The sequence below is a fragment of the Corapipo altera genome, unplaced genomic scaffold (assembly GCF_003945725.1).
Source record: "Corapipo altera isolate COAL_440 unplaced genomic scaffold, ASM394572v1 22, whole genome shotgun sequence".
In the NCBI taxonomy this organism is placed as follows: Eukaryota; Metazoa; Chordata; class Aves; order Passeriformes; family Pipridae; genus Corapipo; species Corapipo altera.
Window position 1 is genome coordinate 9,553,147 of NW_020884886.1, and position 20,402 is coordinate 9,573,548.

The 20,402-nt window shown below is 39.9% G+C and overlaps 1 protein-coding gene across 4 annotated transcripts in view; it reads right to left on the minus strand.

Annotated features, from left to right (window-relative positions):
* CCDC149 (coiled-coil domain containing 149) overlaps positions 1-17,699 on the minus strand; it is a 50,738-nt gene extending 33,039 nt beyond the window's left edge. The window contains exons 1-3 of one of the 4 annotated variants that reach the window (XM_027642868.1): positions 17,523-17,699; positions 10,148-10,309; positions 9,576-9,614 (exon numbers count right to left, since the gene is read on the minus strand). In XM_027642868.1, the coding sequence (XP_027498669.1) occupies positions 9,576-9,614; positions 10,148-10,309; positions 17,523-17,570 (249 nt within the window). In that variant the 5' untranslated portion in view covers positions 17,571-17,699. Of the gene's footprint in view, positions 1-9,575; positions 9,615-10,147; positions 10,310-16,930; positions 17,225-17,522 lie in introns of those variants that run through there. The other 3 variants (XM_027642869.1, XM_027642870.1, XM_027642871.1) reach the window with 3 other exon arrangements.
* Between the last annotated feature and the right edge of the window lie 2,703 nt (positions 17,700-20,402).

Sequence of the window (20,402 nt, forward strand, 5' to 3'; positions counted from 1 at the left end):
TTTTTGTACACTGCTATATGAAGAAGCCAACTCCACATTCCAGTTGGTCTAAATTAGCAATAGCTTCAAACTTTTAAATAGGAAAAATAACTTGAGAAACTGACACATCCTATTTGATGAACAACAAGCCTGTACTGCCAGTTCTGTACTTCCAATACATTGAGACCAAAACTTCAGAAGAAAGCAAGGTAAATCTCCCACAGTTTAAAGCATTTTTAAAACTACTGACAAATGTGAAGACTGCAAATAAATAATTTGGAAAAAGAGTGTAATGGCAATGCCCCTCCCCCATAAATAGTCAACTACAGGACCAAAACTAAGCTGCCTCTAATTTTATTTTCAAGACAACAACCATTCAAGCAATGCAAAAGGTTTCTCAAGTATGCTTTAGTGGAATGATTTTTTTCTGTACATGATAAACAAATGTGTAATAGCCATTTACACAATGAATGAATAAAGGACCTTCAGAACACATTCGATCAATGGTTTTAAAGGTACTTCTTAAAGGCTCTCTAAAAGAAAGAAGACAAAGGACCCATGTTTGCACGAAATTGTATTTAAACTGAAGTATCTATGGCTACTGCTTAATGCAATTTTTTAAGTTTTTTTTAAGGAAGCTGACTTTCAATAAAGCCTGAGTTAGTTAAAAGGAACATGATTTGCACAAACTTCTCTGAAACACTTCTACTTATAAAGTCCCTTTTTATGATGAATTGGAATAATTCCTAACACTGCAATAGCACATGTAATTTCAACACCTGGAAAGAACTCAATCTCACTAATCAGTGTTTACAACCACGCCACCAGGATTTTAGTATCTGTAGTCAAAACCTGGCTCCCAGTAACTGCAGGAAAGGCATAACCATGCCTATACTAAATCTTCCTGCTCTGATTTATTTCCTTTAAAATCATTTCTCTGGGATTGCAATTCTATGCTGGATTTTATTTGTCAGCCATATAAATGACTTAACATGACAAAAACCTTTATACTTGAGACAGAGATTTTGGAAGAAACTTTAAATGAAGAATTTTAGACACCAAAATAAACCAGCCTTGTTTAAGCATGCCAAGAGCATTACAATGAGCTAAGTATAGACTGGCTCCTTACTGCAAGGCTTGTATTATACTTCTGTTAAACTAAAACAACCAAGCTATGTCACAGAAGTAGTCTCCAGCAATTACTCATTTCTCTGGCTTAGAGGTTCCATACAATGTATAATTTAGACTGTTCCGAGTTTTAAAGGTTTTGGCAAGACCTCATTAAAGCTCTCAGTGAGATGTGGATAGAAGGAGAAATATTTGATTTTTCAAAAGTGCTCTACTGGGCTTAAAGAGAGCCAGCCAAGAGGATATGTTCAACAACACCTGGACTTGGTACCATTTCTTTGGCATATATAAGAAAACATACCATATGGTTGAAAGATGATAAAACTAACAATGGAGGACTGGCTTCGCGAACCTGCAACTATTTATTTTTTGAGGAAAGGGGAGAAATCTATGCAAGGACAAAGGCAATTCATTTTTCCACTTGGCAACTTCTTTTCAATATTCATAGAACAAACACGGAATTCACTTAGAAATTCAAGACAAGTTACTTCAGCAGACAATAAAGCTCATATCATTTACCTGTGCAACAGACAACAACTCCCTGAAAATTAGCCAAATTCAGCTTCTCTAGACTCAATTTCTTCAACAGTTTATTTTGATTTAAGGTGAAGCCTTAAAAAAACCTCCTGAAACTGTCAAAGACTTTGCTCACACTATGTAAAACTAACTCTAAAGTAGTGACAAAGATAGGTTTCTGAGCCCCGGGTAAAAACAGGGAAAAACCCAGACACGAACACCTTTCTGCTAGCTCATCTTGTCTTCCCTCTGCAACAATCTGCAGCAGTGGAAACTGTTTCTCCTACCCTCTATCAATGCAACTGTTTCAAACACTACACATTGCTTCATTCCTGTCTCTGATTAATTATCCTGCATCAGACAATCTTCCAGAGCTCTATCCACATTCAGTTTCTGGCGGGTACTCTGGAACCTCTGCAGGATGACAAGATTTTTTTTTACATCCACCCGTCATGGGAAGGTTGTGTGTATCATAGGCTCATGGAACAGCTGGAAGGGACCCCTAAGGATCATCAAGTCCAACTTCCTCCACCTCGCAGGACTACCTAAAACTAAGCTATATGACTAAGAGTATTGCCCAGATGCCCCCTGAACTCTTCCCGGCTGGGTGCCATGGTCACTTCTCTGGGGAGCCTCTTCAAGTGCATGACCACCCTCCCAGTGAACCACGATTTGAGCACAGTCCAAACCTCCACTGCAGTGCTAGACATAGGAAACTGTTCCCATACCCCTTTTTCTTCTGACCAAAAGCAAGCGCAACCAGAGCCAACAATCCCACCAGAACTTAGGAAGAAAGGAGAAAAAGACTGGTGTGAGAATCCCTTTATTACATAGGGGAAAAAGCACCACAGATCAGAACAGACCACAGAGAAAGATTCAGTGGGATGGATCTAGACTTCATCCTTTTCCACTCAGACTTTATTAAAATTTTCCAAGAACATTTTTTGGCATAGAAGGTGAAAGAGGACCTTACATTTCGCTACAGATGAGCATCCAAAACTACTGACCAAAAAAATATATAAATATTTATTACCATAAGCCAGTGAATACCTGTCAGGCAGCAACAGATCTTTGCTCACTACTGACCAATGACTCAAGAAGAAGGAGAAAAAAAAAGTAACTCCAAATAGTCATTGCTGGCATTATGCACTACACTTGAATTTGGCTCCTTTAACAATTTTGCAAATATAGCTATACATACACACTGTTATTTTTCTTCACACCACTTTAAGAATGATGGATAGTAACAGTCTTTAATAAAGCTCTCAATTCTCTTGCACATAAATCTTATCCGTCATTTAAAAAAAAAAAAAAAGGACTTTTTGCCTTTAGGGGGCTGCCTGAAAAAGCAATTTGGCAAGGGAGAAGGAAGAGGGGGAATCTTCCAACATACCTTTACAGTTTAAAAGTATTTTTAAATATAAACAAGCATTCCTATACTGCAGTTTACAGTCTTCTCTGTTTGTTTCAGCCACACCTCCAAACAAAGAAGAACACTGAATTATAGGGCTGACAGAAAAAAAAGTTTGATGAAACATTAAGCACACCTGATGGGTGTTGCTTATTGCAAATTTAAGTGCAGCTTCTCCTCCAACACATTCATATGACTGCAATGGCTGAATAAACACAGAAAAGTTTGCTTTGTACCAACTCCAAGACAGAAGAATTATGACATGCCCTAGCACTAGCTTCCTTGCAATAAAATTCCAAAATTGTTGTATTTTTCTCTTTAAGTTGAAAAACCACGTAAAGAAGACTTTTGAAATTACAGGTCCTGGGCATACAAAACAAAACACACTTGATATGGCTCATATTTTCCCACCAAAAAACAACAGCAAAAAATCAAAGCCTTGCCAAGCAGTCACTCCTCTGAGTATCTGCTGCTCTGAGAACCAGGCAGAAATCCCACCATAGAAATACACCAGTCAAAACTTGATAAGGCTCTGCAAAGCAAGAAGGACTTCCTCACACTCACATACATTCAAGAAACTCAGCAATTGGAATTTTTGTAGAGCCAATTAATAGAACCAAAAAATCATTTTAGGAGTACACATAAAATAAATACTTTTCCCCTCCTTTTCAACCAGTCTTCACTGTGTTAAATTAGGATTGTGCTGTACAAGGCCAAGCACTGCCTATATAGACCTAGAGCATTTGCTGGAGCCTGACAAACCTAATAAAGATAACATCAACTACACACTCCTTTACGAGGCCAGTTTTTGCAAAACAACTTGTTAACACACATAAGTGGCAACCCAGGCTGTCAGTATGAATCACCAGTGTCATGAGAAACTGGCAGAAGCTCCTTCACTGTGAATGTTCAAAAACATATTTCTGTCCCCTCATACTTCATATAGTCATCAAGTTTTTGTTGATGGCAGACAAACACGATCAAAGAGAAATTATTAATTTGTGCTTACAAAAAGACTACTACAGTAGGATAGAAGAAAGATTGCATCATTGGCTTGTTTTATCAGAGATATTTAGCTGCTTTGAGACCCTCAGGGCATCTTAAACTTTGAGATAATGCACAATAAGAATCAAAATTCCTTAAACATTCTGAATGATTAATTAACAGGATATCTGTCGACAGTACTCAGGTGTAGGGGTGTGAAAAAGTGTCTCTCTAGTTCATTAAGATAAGACCCAGCAACCAGAGGAGAGGTTGTTGTACACATCAGGTCTGAACAGCACTCCAAATTTTGACGAGGGACTATCACATCTATGAGAATAAGCACTTCTTCTCTCCTAACCTTCTCTCCTGGCTTTAGTGATGGACTTGGCACTGTTAGGTTAATGGTTGGACTCAATGGTCTTAAGAGATCTTTTGCAACCTAAATGATTCTATGATTCTCTGTTTACTGTAAAACCTATCTGTTGAAGAAACAACAGTGTCACTTCACAAAGCCTGACTCCTAGCGTAGCTAACAAGTTCTAGGTTTTGCTCTGATCAATGGAACAGCAAATTTCAGTGTCCAGAAAACAAACTCTCGCTACTGGTTGTGGTTTTGGAGCAGGCACATTTTGAAATCCATGAGAATATTGCTCTATGTGTTGCAAGGGCAAACAATATGTCTGTTTTCCAACTGCTCACTATGGGAGTCAAACACACGCACCTATAAACCAGAGTAAAGCTCAAAGGTCTAAGCTGGGCACATGCATAACGTTTTTCATCTTCAATCCCTTTGAAGAGAGGAGGAAATCACATTAATCATCACAGCACAACTGTGAGATAAATACAAAATGATTGCTTACCCTGTAGTGTATTTTATCTGAAAATTTTATCTCATACAACTCTGAATGTACCTTTTGCACCTTAGCACAAGGCTAGCAAAACTTCCTGAATTCATTAATTAACAAGAAATGGTCACACTAGTAATGATGATGTGATAGAAATAAAAAGAAAATGAATAAGAAAAGTGATAAATTAATCCCTGAAGTTTGTTTTAGAAGTGAATTGTGACAGCTGAGTACAGTGACTTAGAATCTGGAAGTGAAAAGGATCAAAATGGGTCAGTTTATGGTATGTCACAACATACTCCTGTCTGGAACCTCTGGTCCTTCTGATACTGCACTTGCCCCAAAAAGCCATGCTCGTGGACTTACTCATTAGCAGTAAACAAACTGTCTGACCAACATCTCAGTGAGTGGGTACCATGCTGCTGTGATATCAATGCCCCTTGAAGCAGTCAGAGTCTTGGTTTTGAATGAATCCCTTTGGGACACCTATGGATAACTATAGCATTAAGGATCTTGACCTTCAGGAACGATGCATGTAGGTTCTCTGGTGAGACTTTTTGCCTCACCAGAGATAAGTTATCAAGCTGTGCTCTGTACTAGGACTATGTCGTCACTATCTTATAAGACTCAGTACTAGAAGCCTCAAAGATGGTTTTACGACCATGGGACCCCTCTAAGGCTCAACAGCTGCTTGGGAGACACAGGATCCACATGAGGCAAAAGGATCTTTGCCAATAGGCCGACCAACTTCATATGGAGAGCTTTACTCTAGAAATTTTGTGGGAGGGAATAAGGAAACTTGGGATAGGGTAGAAAAATCAAGAGGCTGGGATGATGGGAAGAGAAGGGACATAGCAATTCACAAATAAACTGAGCTGAAGTGTAATTCCTTTGACCATAGGCATGTAGAGAAGGAAGTTCCCACAAAACAGCCTTGTGGGAAAGCTCTCAAGCAGCACAGAACCAGCACACTTGGATGCCCCTCAGAGGTCTCCAATGCATGCAGCATGGGGAAGACTGTGTGCAGTTACAGAGTTACAATCTCATTGAGATCATGCAGTAATGGTGTGATAGCTCACAAAACTGGAGTGCTATGATGGAGGGATACAGACTCTTTAGCAAGAAGGTGAGAAAGGGTGTTGCCCTTTATTGAGAGAGTAGCTGGAATGCATGAAGCCCTGCCTTTGGACAAGTCAGAAGTCAGCTGAGAGCTTTTGGGTCAAGATTTGTGGGCAGATCAATATGCTATTGTACTGGGTATCTGCTCTAGATCAGGAAGCAGTAGATAAGGCCTTCTTTACACAACTGGAAGAAGCTTCACATTCACAGGCCCTGGTCCTCAAGAGTGATTTTAGCTACTTCAATACCTGCAGGTATCTGAACACCGTCCCCTCCCTCTTTTTTCTGTGAGAGTGCTCAAACGCTGGAACAGGTTGCTCAGGGAGGGTCTCGAGTCTCTATCCTTGCAGATAATCAAAACCAGACTGAAAATGGTCCAGGGCAACCTAGGTGGCACTGTTTGAGCAAGAGGATTGGACTAGTTAATCTCAAGAGCTGCTTTCCCACCTCAGCCACTCTGTGGTCTTGAAATGTTTAGTTCTATTTAATTTGATTCCTTATACATCTAAAATACAAATATAAGGCCTCACCAGTGAACATATGCATTGCAGCTTTATTCTTGACACACAGGCCCAGTGCAAACCCATTTTCTCCAACTGATTGGTCTCACTGAGATCAAATTAAGCAAAGCATATTTAGGACTCTGGCTCAGCACAGTCATTTTCCTAAACAAGCATTTTATTTCACCTTTGTTTATTGAAAAGATCTCATTTGTATTAAAAGAACTTCCATTTCATATAGGTCAACGGTTCACTGATCTGTTATTCCAATGGCAAAGTTTCTCCCAAACTGAAGGTATACTGAAAATTTAAGCAATGTAGATGAAAATAATAGGCAGTATATATCAAGTTAGAAATCTTAACAATGCTTTTTTTCTTTAAATTTCCCAGTGTGGTAACACTGGCCAACAGACATCTAGTAAATTGCTAATAAAATGTCCTGTATCACAGCTAATGCATATAAATATATATCACTGCAGAATGGTAAAATGGTAGAATTTCTATTTATATAGGATGCTCAACAGAGGCTATGTAGACAGAACAATATTTTAACATGTCTTTCAAAATGGGGAGTGTCTGTTGTTTACCATCTCTGGTGAATTTTAACATAAAAACCACTCCTTGTTATTCCTATCTTTCTGAAACATTTCACCTCTCCACTACTTATCAAAAAATTACCCTACACCTGACACCACAAGACATAAAAAACTACCTTCAACCACAGCGTTCAATTGAGAGTGTTTGGCACAAGGGGCTAGGAAAGCACTGACAGTTCACAAGCTGTGGTAAAAACAGTAATGGTTAAACACCTACTGTAGGAAAAGAGATTTCAGTAGCACAGTTTCTCATTTTCTTTGCTGGTTGGCAGAAGGCAATACACACAGAGCAGTCTGGATAGAATCACCACGGAATCATAGAGTTGTTTAGATTGGAAAAGATCAGAGATGCAAATATAACTTTGAGAGGAAAAACACTGCAGAGCACTGCATATTAAGATACCTTTAAGTAACACTTAATTTTGAGTTCGGTGCTTGCCAACAGAAAATGCCTGGTTACATGACAGTTTCACAAAAAAGATGAAGAGTCTGTGTTGCAAAACAGGATGAGAAGGCACAGTGTGGAAAACAAGACACTTTAAGCAGTCACAAAGCATAATTGACAATAAAGGTGAAATATAAAAACAAGGAGAAGGTAGTAGCAATTCCAACCCACCTATTACATTTAAGTTCTATATTGAAATTTCAGCAGTAATTTCTCAGCTGTGGCAAACAAACACAACACATAGCAAATTGGTCAGCATATTATGTTTTCATCTCATTCCTGACCATGAAAACATGCACCTTTGTGTCACACAAAATTCATTGGAGGATCAAGATCTCTTGTCATAAACTGACTGAGATGACAAACTTCTCCCAGCAGGAAGCTAGGGTTCTGGGCAAAAAGGGGATGAAAGAAGCACAAAAGGGCACAGAGGACTTCACTCTTTCTTAGGTGAGAAAATGCTAAAAAATGTATGTATGGTAATAATGGAAAAATATTCATAACTTTCTTTTATTATTCTCTGATGCATTTCTCAAAGCAAAACTATACTGTTCTTCAAAAGAGTTGCCCTAACTACTCTAGGTTACCCACCTTGTATGCTACAGACACACTTCTCAGGAAAATGAAAACTCAGGAAGTGCACTAACAGTCTATTACTGTACAACCTAAAGCATATATTGTTCCTGGGGGAAACCTATCAATGACCCCATTTGAAGACAAGATTTTCTTCCTTTCACTGCTATCTAGCATGAATACATAACTTCCTCAGAAAAAAAACCACCAAAACTCCTAGGTAGATTATTAAATCGCTTTCCAGGCACTTGCCATGGTAAAACAAATTTCCAACACTTAATATAATTGCAGCTTCTGAACTTAGACCAAATCTGGCTAGTATTTTAGAAACAAATGTCAGTTTTATTTGTTTTGGAAGATGAAAGATTAATTAGAACAACATCTATGGAATGGCAAATCTCCCTTCCTACTTATCTCTGTAATGATCCATATAGTGCCTTGGTTTTCTTCCTTTCAATTGTATATTCCTCAGCAACACTCAGAATGCACAAACATATCTAGTCATAAACTTTTATTAGAATTCTGTTGAAATACCAGAATTGCAAATAAATTATGCTAAATAATGAGGAAGTTAAATGATTCTACACTGAGCTACTGACTTCTTGGCAGCTATTTGTTTAAGTGCCTGAAGGAGTAATTATATTGCCTCTGGAAGTTTAGTTTAAACCAACCAAAACCCTAAGCCCTAAATTTTAAGAAAATAGCAAGAACTATATGCAAACTCCCAGGAAAAGGATGATAAGTAAAGCTACTGATCCATTAAGAGAATGTAATAACCATGTTTTAAATATAGTTAGAAGACTTTCAGGACTAGCAATTACAGCAACAACTTTTGTTCTTTTAGATTGTCCTCATCTCCCTGCGCCACACATTGTGTTTTTCTCTAAAAATTAAGATAATTTTAAGAGTGTGACAACCAACATTCCACAACAGGGACACACTACGTGAATATCAAGGAACAAAAATGTATGTAAGCAGGCAAAAAGTTTTTCAGGGGAACAATAAAATGCAATTATCATTGTTTTAGCATTTATAACTCATAGAGTCCAAGTGGCCTGGGAGAATACTTAATGAAAAACAGCAATAATATTAATTAATAATAAATTAACAATTAACAATAAATTAACAATTATGGAATGCAGACAATGCATTCCCAGATTACTTTTCAGTATGAAAAGTCCTGTCACAAATCCATTTTAGGACTCAATACAGAAGGATAAAAAACAAGGAGAGCAATCTCTGTACACTGACCAATTTCAGTCTCAGGTGAACATGAAATAAATAGACATATATTCTAATTAATGATAGTTCAGGTATTTCAGAGTGAAACGTGAAGAGAAAACAGAAATCACAGCTTAAAGACTAAGCTTTTCAATAGACAGATTACCAGATTTACCAGATTTCTTAGTTAATATTTTTACTCTTTTGCAAAGTACTTTTGTAGCAGATAAATAACATCAACTGAAAAATAAATCCTACCTGTTTCCTCTTTTCAGGTGGAAGCGATGGATCCCCATCCTACAAATAAATGGACATATTCTATTGGCAACTTATTTCTCAAACCAGCAACCATATTAACTCTGTGGATCAAATTTTAAAACACGTATTTTAACTAAAATGCTATCAAAATTGTTTCTAAAATACTACTGATGAATACCAGCAATACTAACTTCAACTCCAAAAGATTTCTAAGGTTGAGGATTTGTTTACATTTCTAGAACAGCAGGCCATTACAAACTGATGTTGAACTATTTTTCATAATGGTACATTAAGTTGCTGTGAAATAATAATACTGCAGTCAGTTTTTAAATAGAATTATGACTGAAAGTAATTTCTTCAGAGCATGCACTGTCTTTCTGTGTCTTATATAATAAGCACTACCTCATCAATGCAGAACAAATGAGTAATAATATGATCAGGGCTGTACAGCTGCAGGACTACTGTAAACAAGTACCTAAACATTTTTTCAGCAGTTATTATGGACTTCTTTCCATTTTTTTGAGGTTCAACTTTGTCCCCCAATTATACAGTGTTCATAAAGAACAACCTACAATCAGCTCCCGATACTTCTTTTTCAGGGACTGGTGTCGTTCCCGCAACTGGTTGGCCATAAGCTTGTACTGGTCCCTTTCCTGTTGACAGGTGTCCAGCTCTTTGGAAAGGATTAGCAAAGCCTCCTTTTTACTTTCAAGCTTCCTTTTGCACACCAGATACTGCAAAAGAGAAAAAAACCATAAATGTAACAAGCCATTTCTACCCTAGCCAGTACTGCATACAAGAGGCTCAAGTTCTCTTAAAAGAATGGAGGAAGACCCTGCACAAGATCAAAGTCTGTCTGCCACAAGTCGTCTTAGCTTATTAACAATAATCACGGGAAAGATATCTGTTGTATTGGAAGCCTGAAATAATTTGTAAGGCTACACATTCACCTGACGACTGTGAGTTAGAAAAACTTTGCAATTCGAGTTTCTCCTCTTTTTCCTCACATGCAGTAGTATGAGGAACCTTGCAATTTGACCAGCAGCCCTGGGAAGGCTGCCAGAAGGAAGAAGCACTTGCAAACTCCTTTTTCTACTTGTGTTCACAATACCCAGCTCTCAGGCAGGAACCAGCCCTTCCCACTTCATTTCCCACTGCCCTCCTCTTCCTCACTACCAGCAGTGTCCTTTGGGCTCTGAACACTGAAATGGGACCATGTTACAGGAGAAGGGGTAGCTTGAGCATTAATCAAATTTACCTTGAATCTGAAACGATTACAGTGTGACACCCTATTGACACAGGTAAAAGAAACTTAATTGCTGTGTGATACTACAGGTATGTGCTTGTTGAGGCAAAAGAATAGGAAATAATGGAAGAATGCTGCAAACACCTAAATGGGGAGGGAAGGGAGAGGTGAACCTTCCCCTCCAGCCACCGCCTTTCATGTGCAGGGCTCATGCACAAAGCAGAGCAGAACTTGCAAATCTAAGGTGTTCTGCATTAGTCTGATGTGCTTTGCTGCCTTTCCCCATTGAGAGGAAGAGAGTAACGTGTATGTCATCCTCAGTGTTACCTATCAGAATTTTCAGGTAACTTCTTTCCCTTAACGTGATGTTCAATCAGCAGATTATTCTCACCCATCACTGGACACTGTTCACGCTAAAGCATTTATTTCTATTTCTGATGTTACTGACATACAACGTGGCACTAAATACTTTCTCAATGTGCTCTGCAAGAGACCAAATACCATGGTAGTCATGAAAACAATTTATAGTTTCATTATATCCTCTGACAAGAATACTTTGTCAATATGGGCTCTTGCACAAAGCAAGAGCATCAGCACTTCCATACTTTCAAGTCAGTGCTGTTCTTTGGGACAGAAATCATTATTTGTATGTACTACTTGCTTGGAATTAACTTTGTTAACCTCAATTTCAAGTCAAAGAGAAAGGGAAAAGTGAGTTTGGTATATTAGTACAGCCAACCTTTTCCAAAAATGGTAAATGCTTAGTTGCAAAAAAGTGGGAAGGGAATGAGAAAAGCAATTCCAAGAAGGATTTGAACTCTCAAAAAGGACACTTCCACCTTGGCTTAAGTTTATTTCTGGCAATACTGAAGTTGAAATCCTGCCATAAATTTTCTGGATTATGATGCCTTGGCATCAACAAAGGCAACTGTACCTATGTACTTATGTCCTTACTGATACCTTACACAAATGTCAAATCCCCTGATAAAGCACTGAAAGGTATCAGAAGCTAAACTTTAATATTGTCAGCAAGTGAATATAGTGACATGGTAAACTGCTTCAAACTTGATAAAATAATTCCTTCCCTTACAGTGAAATAGTTACCTCTGACAATCTCTCTTCTTCTATTTCCAGTTTCATCCAATGTCTTAGTAATTCTAAAATATGCCTTCACTTCATTGTTTTCAAATACTAACAATCTGATAGAGTAATTGCAAATAAAAATAAGTAAAAGCAAACCTCACAATCACTTCAAAAAACCCCAACAGCTTAAAGCCCTGAACCAAGTAGCCTGTCCTGTTCCTTTAACCAGCAGGAAGAATGCAGCTGGCCTATCAGCCAACACCTACGCAATGTACACAGTGGGAGTGGAAAGAAGCCAAACATCTCACCTTAATACACCCACAGCGCCAGCAGGTGCCTCCGAGCATTGCCTCCATTGCTGGTGTATGAAGGAGTGTATGACAGTCAGAAGTGAACTAGAGCATATGGATAAGACTACAAAACCCAGTACTTATGAGGTAAGAAAAACAGACCTAGCAGCAAACAAATCTTGCTTCTTCCATGAGTCACAGCCCCCCACAGCAGACACATTCAGAGCATAAAAGAACGCTTCACCTTTCGCAGCAGCACTGGTGGGGCCAAGGGAATTCTCCATTATCTACTAGGCTGTGGATAACAAACTATAAACAGATTGTGAGGGCAATTGCATTCAGGGTCTAAATGAAAAGGAATAATTATGTCCTCCTTGTTCAAATTATATTTTAACTTGATGAATTATATACTGATATGTGCTATACAGACAGAAGGGGTTTGGCATCTCCCATCAATGTACTGTTTGCATTTTACTATAAAAACGACCACGTAGAAGACTTTTGGAAGCCATTTTTGCCTTTTGCATATACTGATTTTCTCAAAGAAATGCAGTAATATTGTAATCATTTTTTTCCATAGGCTTATGGTACGTAAAACAACAAAGCCAATGCATGTCTGTGGAACTTGGTTATTCAACAGAGCTATGTTTGCAGTTCCCCTTACCATTTTTGAAGGAAACCCAAATTTTACAAAGACAGACCTCGAAGAGGTTATTCAATATGTATGTTTCTAAGTATTAAAAAAAAAAAGTAGCAATAATGGCCATAAACCAACCTAATGACTGTACACCAGAAATGGAAAACAACTGAGTCCCATACACAATTTCCTTTATATGGACAACTAAGTGCAACACAATTGGTATGCTGTCAAAAGGAACGCAGGAGTGTGACAGTCTTTTTGGAGCAATGCAAGGAATAAGGCAAATTTTCTCAAATAGTCTGAAAAAAGTATTCAGTAGATGCTGCTGGCATTCATTCATACAGAGATTTCTTCTTCTGCAACTGAAGGAAAGCCTACATCTCACGTGCTGTCTATCAGTCAGACAAACTAATGAATCCTGTTATGCACTATAGTTACTATGAAGCATTCTAATGGTCTTTTATTTCTTTTTAACTAATGTTACAAAATAATCTATGAATTTAAAAAGCAAGGTTAAACAAGAACCAGCTGCTATGCTTTCTATCTAAAAGCTACAATAGACAACTTTTCATATCTATCTAGTGACTTTCACCTACCAATTTGCTGTTATCTGCAATAAAGCAAATTATAATTGCTACGAGGAAGAACATAATAATTAAAGGAATATATATGACATCCTACATTACTGCCTGGACTGCTTTACAGCCTACTTTAGTGAAATTGAGTAAAAAGAGACTGACATTACAGGAGAGTGTAACTGCTCCAAGGTGACCCTCTACACTGAACACTTACTATTTGTCCATTGCTATTTTTAGTGACAAATCTGGGTAGATCTCATTAATGACGTTGTAGACATGGTCTAATAATCTGATGAGGCTGGAACACTGTCAAGGTTTTAGACTTTCTTTTTTTAAACCAACAAACAGACTGAATACCTATCAGAATTTTGTTTTTTAATTTGTACAAATTACTGTCCTATACTTTGGTATTTAATGGCAATTAATGTCAAGGAAAATATCTAATTTTCTGAGACTAAAAGTATCACTGTGGATCATATTCTGTGTTCTCTTGATGCTCCAGGGCCTTGTGTCCTCCTAAATGATGAAGGGCTACCACACTGGGCCTTGAAACCTATCATCCACCATGCTGAGAAACCAGGAAAACTCTACTCACCACCTTTTGGACAAGAGATCCAACTGCTACCGAATTGTCTGAAGTTTTATCAAATTTCTCCTCATTATACTCTTGGAGGCAATTTTGTTGTGGAAACTGAAAAGTCTCAAAATGTATTGCAATCTCATTATTTGGGATGTTTCTTGATTGTGTTTCAGTAATGTTGCTCCCCTTGACTTCTGATTAAACTGTTCAACTCATCTGAAAGTCAAGCACTCAAACCCAGAGAAATACACAATTGCTGGCCATTTGCCTGCCATCTTATGTCCCCATCTCTGATAAAACCTGAGAAAAATGCAGTGACCTTGGTTCTATCCCACCATATCAACTCCGCTTTTCCTGCTGCTCAGCTCTTGCTTCACTAGCTGCCTCCCAGCTGCTCAAACACAAAGCAGGATGGTATCATTCACTGATGATATAAGCAGCTCCTCAGAACACCATGTCTTACCCTGATGACAATATTACACCACATCATCTTCACTGGTCATGTAGGAATCACTGTAATTTACTGGTTAAAATAACACTACTTTCTGATGTGGCCCCGCCCTTAAAAGTTTTGTATGCTGTGCATTGGATTACAATAATCTCTGTGTTTGTTCCACAACGTCCCTGTGGGTATCTTAGTCCAAACTGAAACATGGCAACATGAAAAGCAAGCACTTGTTTCTTTTGCCCAAAAACCCAGCATGCAGGTCTTCACAGCACCTCTCTCACAGCTACTGAGAGTTCTGGAGTGCAGTAAGTCACAGCGTCAACTCTTTTAGCATTTCCATTTCCTTTTCCAAATGCTACGACTCAAGTTTCTTTGATGTCAAACAAGCAGTTATTGACCAGGTCTTCATCCTACAGCTTTACACCACCTTTTAAATACCCTAAGCACGGGTCATTCAGTGACATAAATGTTACATAAAAACCCAGAGTCCAAGCAAAAAATTACCTGGTGTCCCAAGAGAGTACTTCACATTTTATATATATCCATCCATCACCAATACATGAACTCACCTAAAGAATGGGTAAAATTTATGTGGGTTCTTGCTCTTAAAGCCTGTTCTTTTGCACCCAGTTTGTGAAATGATCAGTGGAAACAATGACTCTTTCTGGTCCTTCAGTATTTGCTAAGTTGGCTTTGTCCCAGTATTCCTTCCTACGCCATCCTATTCAGAGTTAGCTTAAAGAATGTTCAAGGTACATGTGGTACAAAGATTTTTCAGAGTACCAGGTGCACACTAGGCCTGATATGTGTGTGGCTGTACAGTAAGTGGAAAAATACAGAAACATGGAGGCAAAAGAACAAGCAAGAAGATAGTGGTGAGCATAATAAAAGCAGAGAAAGACATATGAAAGGGTACAGATCAAAAAGCATTGAAATGGAACAAAACTCAAAAGGAAGAGTAAGTATAGAAAAAGACTGCAACAGACCAAAAAAAAGGTATTCTTTTTATCAAATGAAAAATGAAAAGACAATCTACAAAAATATATGCTGTGTGTATAAGTGTTTGTGCAAGTAGATATAAGTACCAAAACCACATCCTACCATTTTTCTTAACACCTGCAATACCAGACTTTTAAAAATTACAGTTGTTTCGACAAGTATTTAAATTACTCCTACCTTTCAAACTTGGAGGACTGGGCTTGTGTAAATGAAAAAGAATGTGACCACAGATCTGAACCCACCAGCTGCTGGTCTTTTACACCAAGATTTTTAACCCCATCTTATGTTTTAGTTGTCCAGCATCAGCAATGGAAGAGGGTTTGTTTCGAGATACCATGTCTTTTCTTGTCTGTGTTATCTTGTATTTTGAAAGCATTTCAATATGTTTATGAAATGCACAGGGAAAAAGCCTTAAAATTACCTAGCAGACACTGAAGCTAAGAGGTCTTAAGAAGCTCTGTACCGCTCAGGGATATGGAAAATTCGAAAAACTCATTCCAAGTTACTTCAGAAGTTTGAGCCACAGACCCATCAGGATGTTGGAGTTAATGGGTAAATTGCATGGAGTGAATCACTAACAGTCAAGGGAAGAGGAAGGTAAAAGAGAGAAGCCTGTATCTGACAGTGGCAGAAAAACAGGCTGTAAACCTGCTGTGGGAACAGAGACAAAGGGCAGAAAAATGGAATATAAAACACTAGGCCTCTAATTGTTCCAGATGAAAAGAAATTATATGTATGCTTAAGTATCTGAGAGAAAACTGTAGCTTAGCACAATCATCTAACTTTGCTACAATTAGGAAGCCCTAAACTGAAGTGTTCAATTTCAGGATGAAGTTTTTAGGTTGAACTATATAAAAAGTCTTTTATCTCTTACCCTTCACTGCCATGTGAAACCACCCCCACATAAAACTCCATTTGAGAAATGAGACATCAGATGCAACACTGCACAATCAGGATAGGGCTAAGAGTGCACCTTTCACTTTCTTCTGAATCATTTTGTGTGTTTGCATAAGCAGCCTCCAGTTCTAGATGCAGTGTATTAGCACAGATCTGGGCCTACACAAACTCCCACTGAAATCATCGGGACAGGTGACAGATTCAAGACCCTAAACTCAAACATCTTTCTGACTGGTCAGGGCCTTAAGCCTTATGCTCACATAATATAAGGGAGGCAAAGCCCTCCTGAAAACAGGAATTCACCTGCGTCTCTAGGACAGCAGACAGGTTTATCTAGGCCCATGCTGTTGGCACAAAAGTTTTGTTTGCTAATGTAAACACAAAACTACTATTTTTATAGTAATGTAAAATTAATGAAATGCAACATGCCATGTAAAAATCAGCACACCAACCTACTTCATGAGTTTTCCTACTAAATAGACTTGACTTTGATGACACTCCTTTAAATTATACTTGATCTCAAACGGTTTTGAGTTTGGTAACTCATCCTACATGAAAATGTGTACCCGTTAAACACCTGGTAATCTTTATTACCTTTCAACAATAAAGTTTCTATTCTTGTAATTTGAAAATCCTCCACCTGTTGAAGCTCATGGCCACTGTACTATCACATTCTTTTGTCCCGTTTTATAAACGTCACCCGTGGCTCTCAGAGCCCTTCCACACGCGATTCAAGTGAAGGACGAGCACACGGCACTGGGCACAGCCCGGTCACCCAGCCTGGCTGCCGCACCGGGGCTGCGCTGCTCCCCCGGGCTGGCGGCAGCAAGGGCCCGAGGCCTCGGTCAGTGAATCCTCGGCGCTTTCAAGCCAGCAGCAGCCTCAGCGCCTGAAACCTGCTCTCCGCAGAGCCAGGGCTGGGAACACACGGAGAGGTTCCGAGGCCCTTTCTCCCGGCGCTCACAGCCGTGCGGGGCGGGGACGGCAGCAGGGCAGGGCCAGCGGCAGCCGTGCCCGGCACAGCCCAGCGCCTCCCGCCCGCCGCTCTCCCCGTCACCGCCCCTGGGCCCGGGCCGGTCCCCTCCCGGCCGCTGAGCCCCGAGGCCCGGCAGTTCCCCCGAGGCGCGGGGAGCAACGGGGCCCTGCCGCCGCTCTGCCCCGGCCCGCGGCCGCCCCGCCGCCTCACCTCGCTCAGCAGCCCCTGCCAGTCGCTCTCGCTGCGCTGGGAGCTCATGGCTCCGGCGGCCCGCGGCGGCGACCGGCTCCGCCCGCCCGGCCTTCCCGAGCAGCCCGCGGGAGAGGCGGGGCCTGCGGCCGCCCGTGCGACCGGCCCTGCCCGCCGGGACCCGCCGGGACCGAGCTCCGCACGGCCGAGCGCCGGCAGCGCCGGACCCTGGTGCCCGGGCAGGGAGGCCGGTCCGCGGGGCAGAGCGGCGGGGCCTGAGCGGCACCTGCCGAGGGCTGTGCGGGAATGTCCGGGTGCGTGTCCCAGAGAAGGGCCCTCCTCTCCTGACGTGCTCCTCCAGTGTAACAGCTGGGCACTGCTGCTGTCCCAGGCTCTGGACAGCCAGGCCACCGTCAGGACTGGTCGATGAGGCGGCGGACATCAGGGAGACTTTATTCCTATATATGTGTAACAAAACCCTTGCAAGTTATGTACACGCGTATGTTGCGTGTGTAAGGTAAGACACAGCAGCAGGACAGGGAGATAGAAAACCATTTTCCCAAAATATAATGGTGGAACCCTGCCCACGTTGGGCACAGGTCTTTGTTCTCACTTCGCGGAGGTGTAAATAACGTAATGACCCAGGACTTGATCTAGCTTCTTCTTCACCCCACTACCACAGACATTCACTCCCCATCAGCACTAAAACCGAAGCACGGCGCCCAAAGGGCTCCTCCCCCTTCCTGATCCCTCTGCTCGAGCCATACCCTCTGCAGTCAGAGCTGAGGGAACGTCCATCCCTAGATCTACCCTGAGGCACATAACAGGTGATCTTTATTGTACTCCTAACACCGCGAGTGTCCCCAGGACTTACGTTTTCCAAGCAGAGTGCAAGTGTAATTGCATGGAGCATTTGAGCAGTTTAACCCACAAGTACTCTTTGTTTAAAATAACAGCACAAACAGCACAAGACAACATGTTAAAATATGCATGCCTCGTTGCTCACCACAATTTACCCACTGTTAAGATTTGTTTGTGCTCTGGTATCTAGGCACAGTGTCATTTTGTTTTCTAAACTGGCTTCGAGAGCCTCCTTTGACAACATCGCATCCCTTTGAACAAGGGATGTTGGCCTAGCCACTGACAACTTTTCTGTTCCCGGTGCTTGCTTGACGGCTTATTTGGGAAGAAACATAGGTCACATCTGAACTCAGCAGGAGGTCTCTTTGAATGGAAGATTATCATGTTTAATAAATGCCTGTGGTTATCTCCATATTAAAAAAACAAACAAACAAACAAAAAAACCCAACAAAAAAAACCAAAACCCACACCAAAAAAAAAGTCCAAGAGAGCAGCTAGCTTTAGTATGGAACTTCAGTTTGATAATTAGAAAGTTTATACATTTTATCTGCAAATTGTAAATCAAGCATAGGCATTTTCTCCAGTTTGTAGCCTATATCCTCCTATATTAGCTGTTCCTCATCTCTAGGCATTCTGTAACTTTCATGCTCTAAAGAGTACATTTGTCTTTCCTCTTTGTTCATATTTTTTGTGGTTTATGTTGTCACATGTGTGATATATCACAATCCTGCATGTCCTCACAGAAAACCATTTCTGAAAACGGCATCATGTTTGCAGAGGTAAATAGCAAATAATTAAAATTAAATTAACCAGAACTAGAATTTAAACCATTGATTAAAAGAATTTTTAGTGATCCTAGAAACTCAGTCATTTTCTTAGTGTTGTTAATAGTTAGAGCTATACAACTGCTAGTGTAGATGAACCAAACAGAATCTTTTTCCCAGTTCTGTTTCTCATTTGCAGAATTTCTCTTCTCTGTATTTTTTGTCGTGTAGCACTCTGGACTCAGAATGCTCTTGCAGAAACAGCTCCTATTTTTGAGGCATGTCAGTCATTTTAATCCCAAATCTGCTTGCTCTCCTCACAAACATAAGGTTTTAATTTTTATTGATGATAAGTATTCAAATGAGAAGTAAATATTCATGAAAGAGAGGTTATTAAAACAAAAGGAACTCTCAATGTTTCCAGCTCTTATGATTTTATCAAAAGGTTGATAAGAGCTGGTGTTTTTCAGAAAGCCCAAGCTGTTGGATGAGAATAACCACTTTCTTTTGAAGTAAAAGAAAGATTCAAGGGAATAAATAAAAAATAAGCTGAAATGTGCCTTGAGTGCACTTGATATGATCAGAAAGGAAACAAAAGGACCCAAATATGTATTTTTAAGTAATCACTTCTAGTGCCTGATATCAAGACTTTTGGCAGCTTCATCATCTTTCCTGATCCTCTCTGCCTCACCAGTGGTTCCTGAGATGCTCCTGTGTAAGGATCCCAGTCCAGACCAGGTTACTCTGTCAGCCTCTAGGAAGGAATGTATTGAGATACAGTTACTGTCATAACTCAGACAAACAAGTAAAGAAGATGACAGAAAAGAAGTACTATCACCCGAGTTTATAGATAGGAAACTGAAGAAAGAAATAATTGCCTTGCCTAGGAAAACTGAAGTTACAAACATAACCAGGGAGCGAAATTGCAGGTTTCAGGACTACGAGTTAACTGTTTTAATTGCAAAACTAACAGGATGTCTTGGCTCTGTTCCTACCTGCTGCAGTAACTTCTTTTGCACCATCACCTTGCCAACATCAGAAGAGTACAGTATTGTCATTGAACATCTGAGACAAAAAAATCTCAACGTTCCTCTTCAGCTACCATCCCGTTCTCTTTGTCTCTAGATCTGTTATCTTTGCTTTCTTCCTCTATATGTTCACTAGATAAAGTTATCTACTTCTAGTGTTTCATCTTCCTTCTCTGCAATTCTGCTTTGTGATCAATCTTTTCCTTGGTATCTTGAGTTCATCTGTCTTTTCACCAGACTACCCTCCA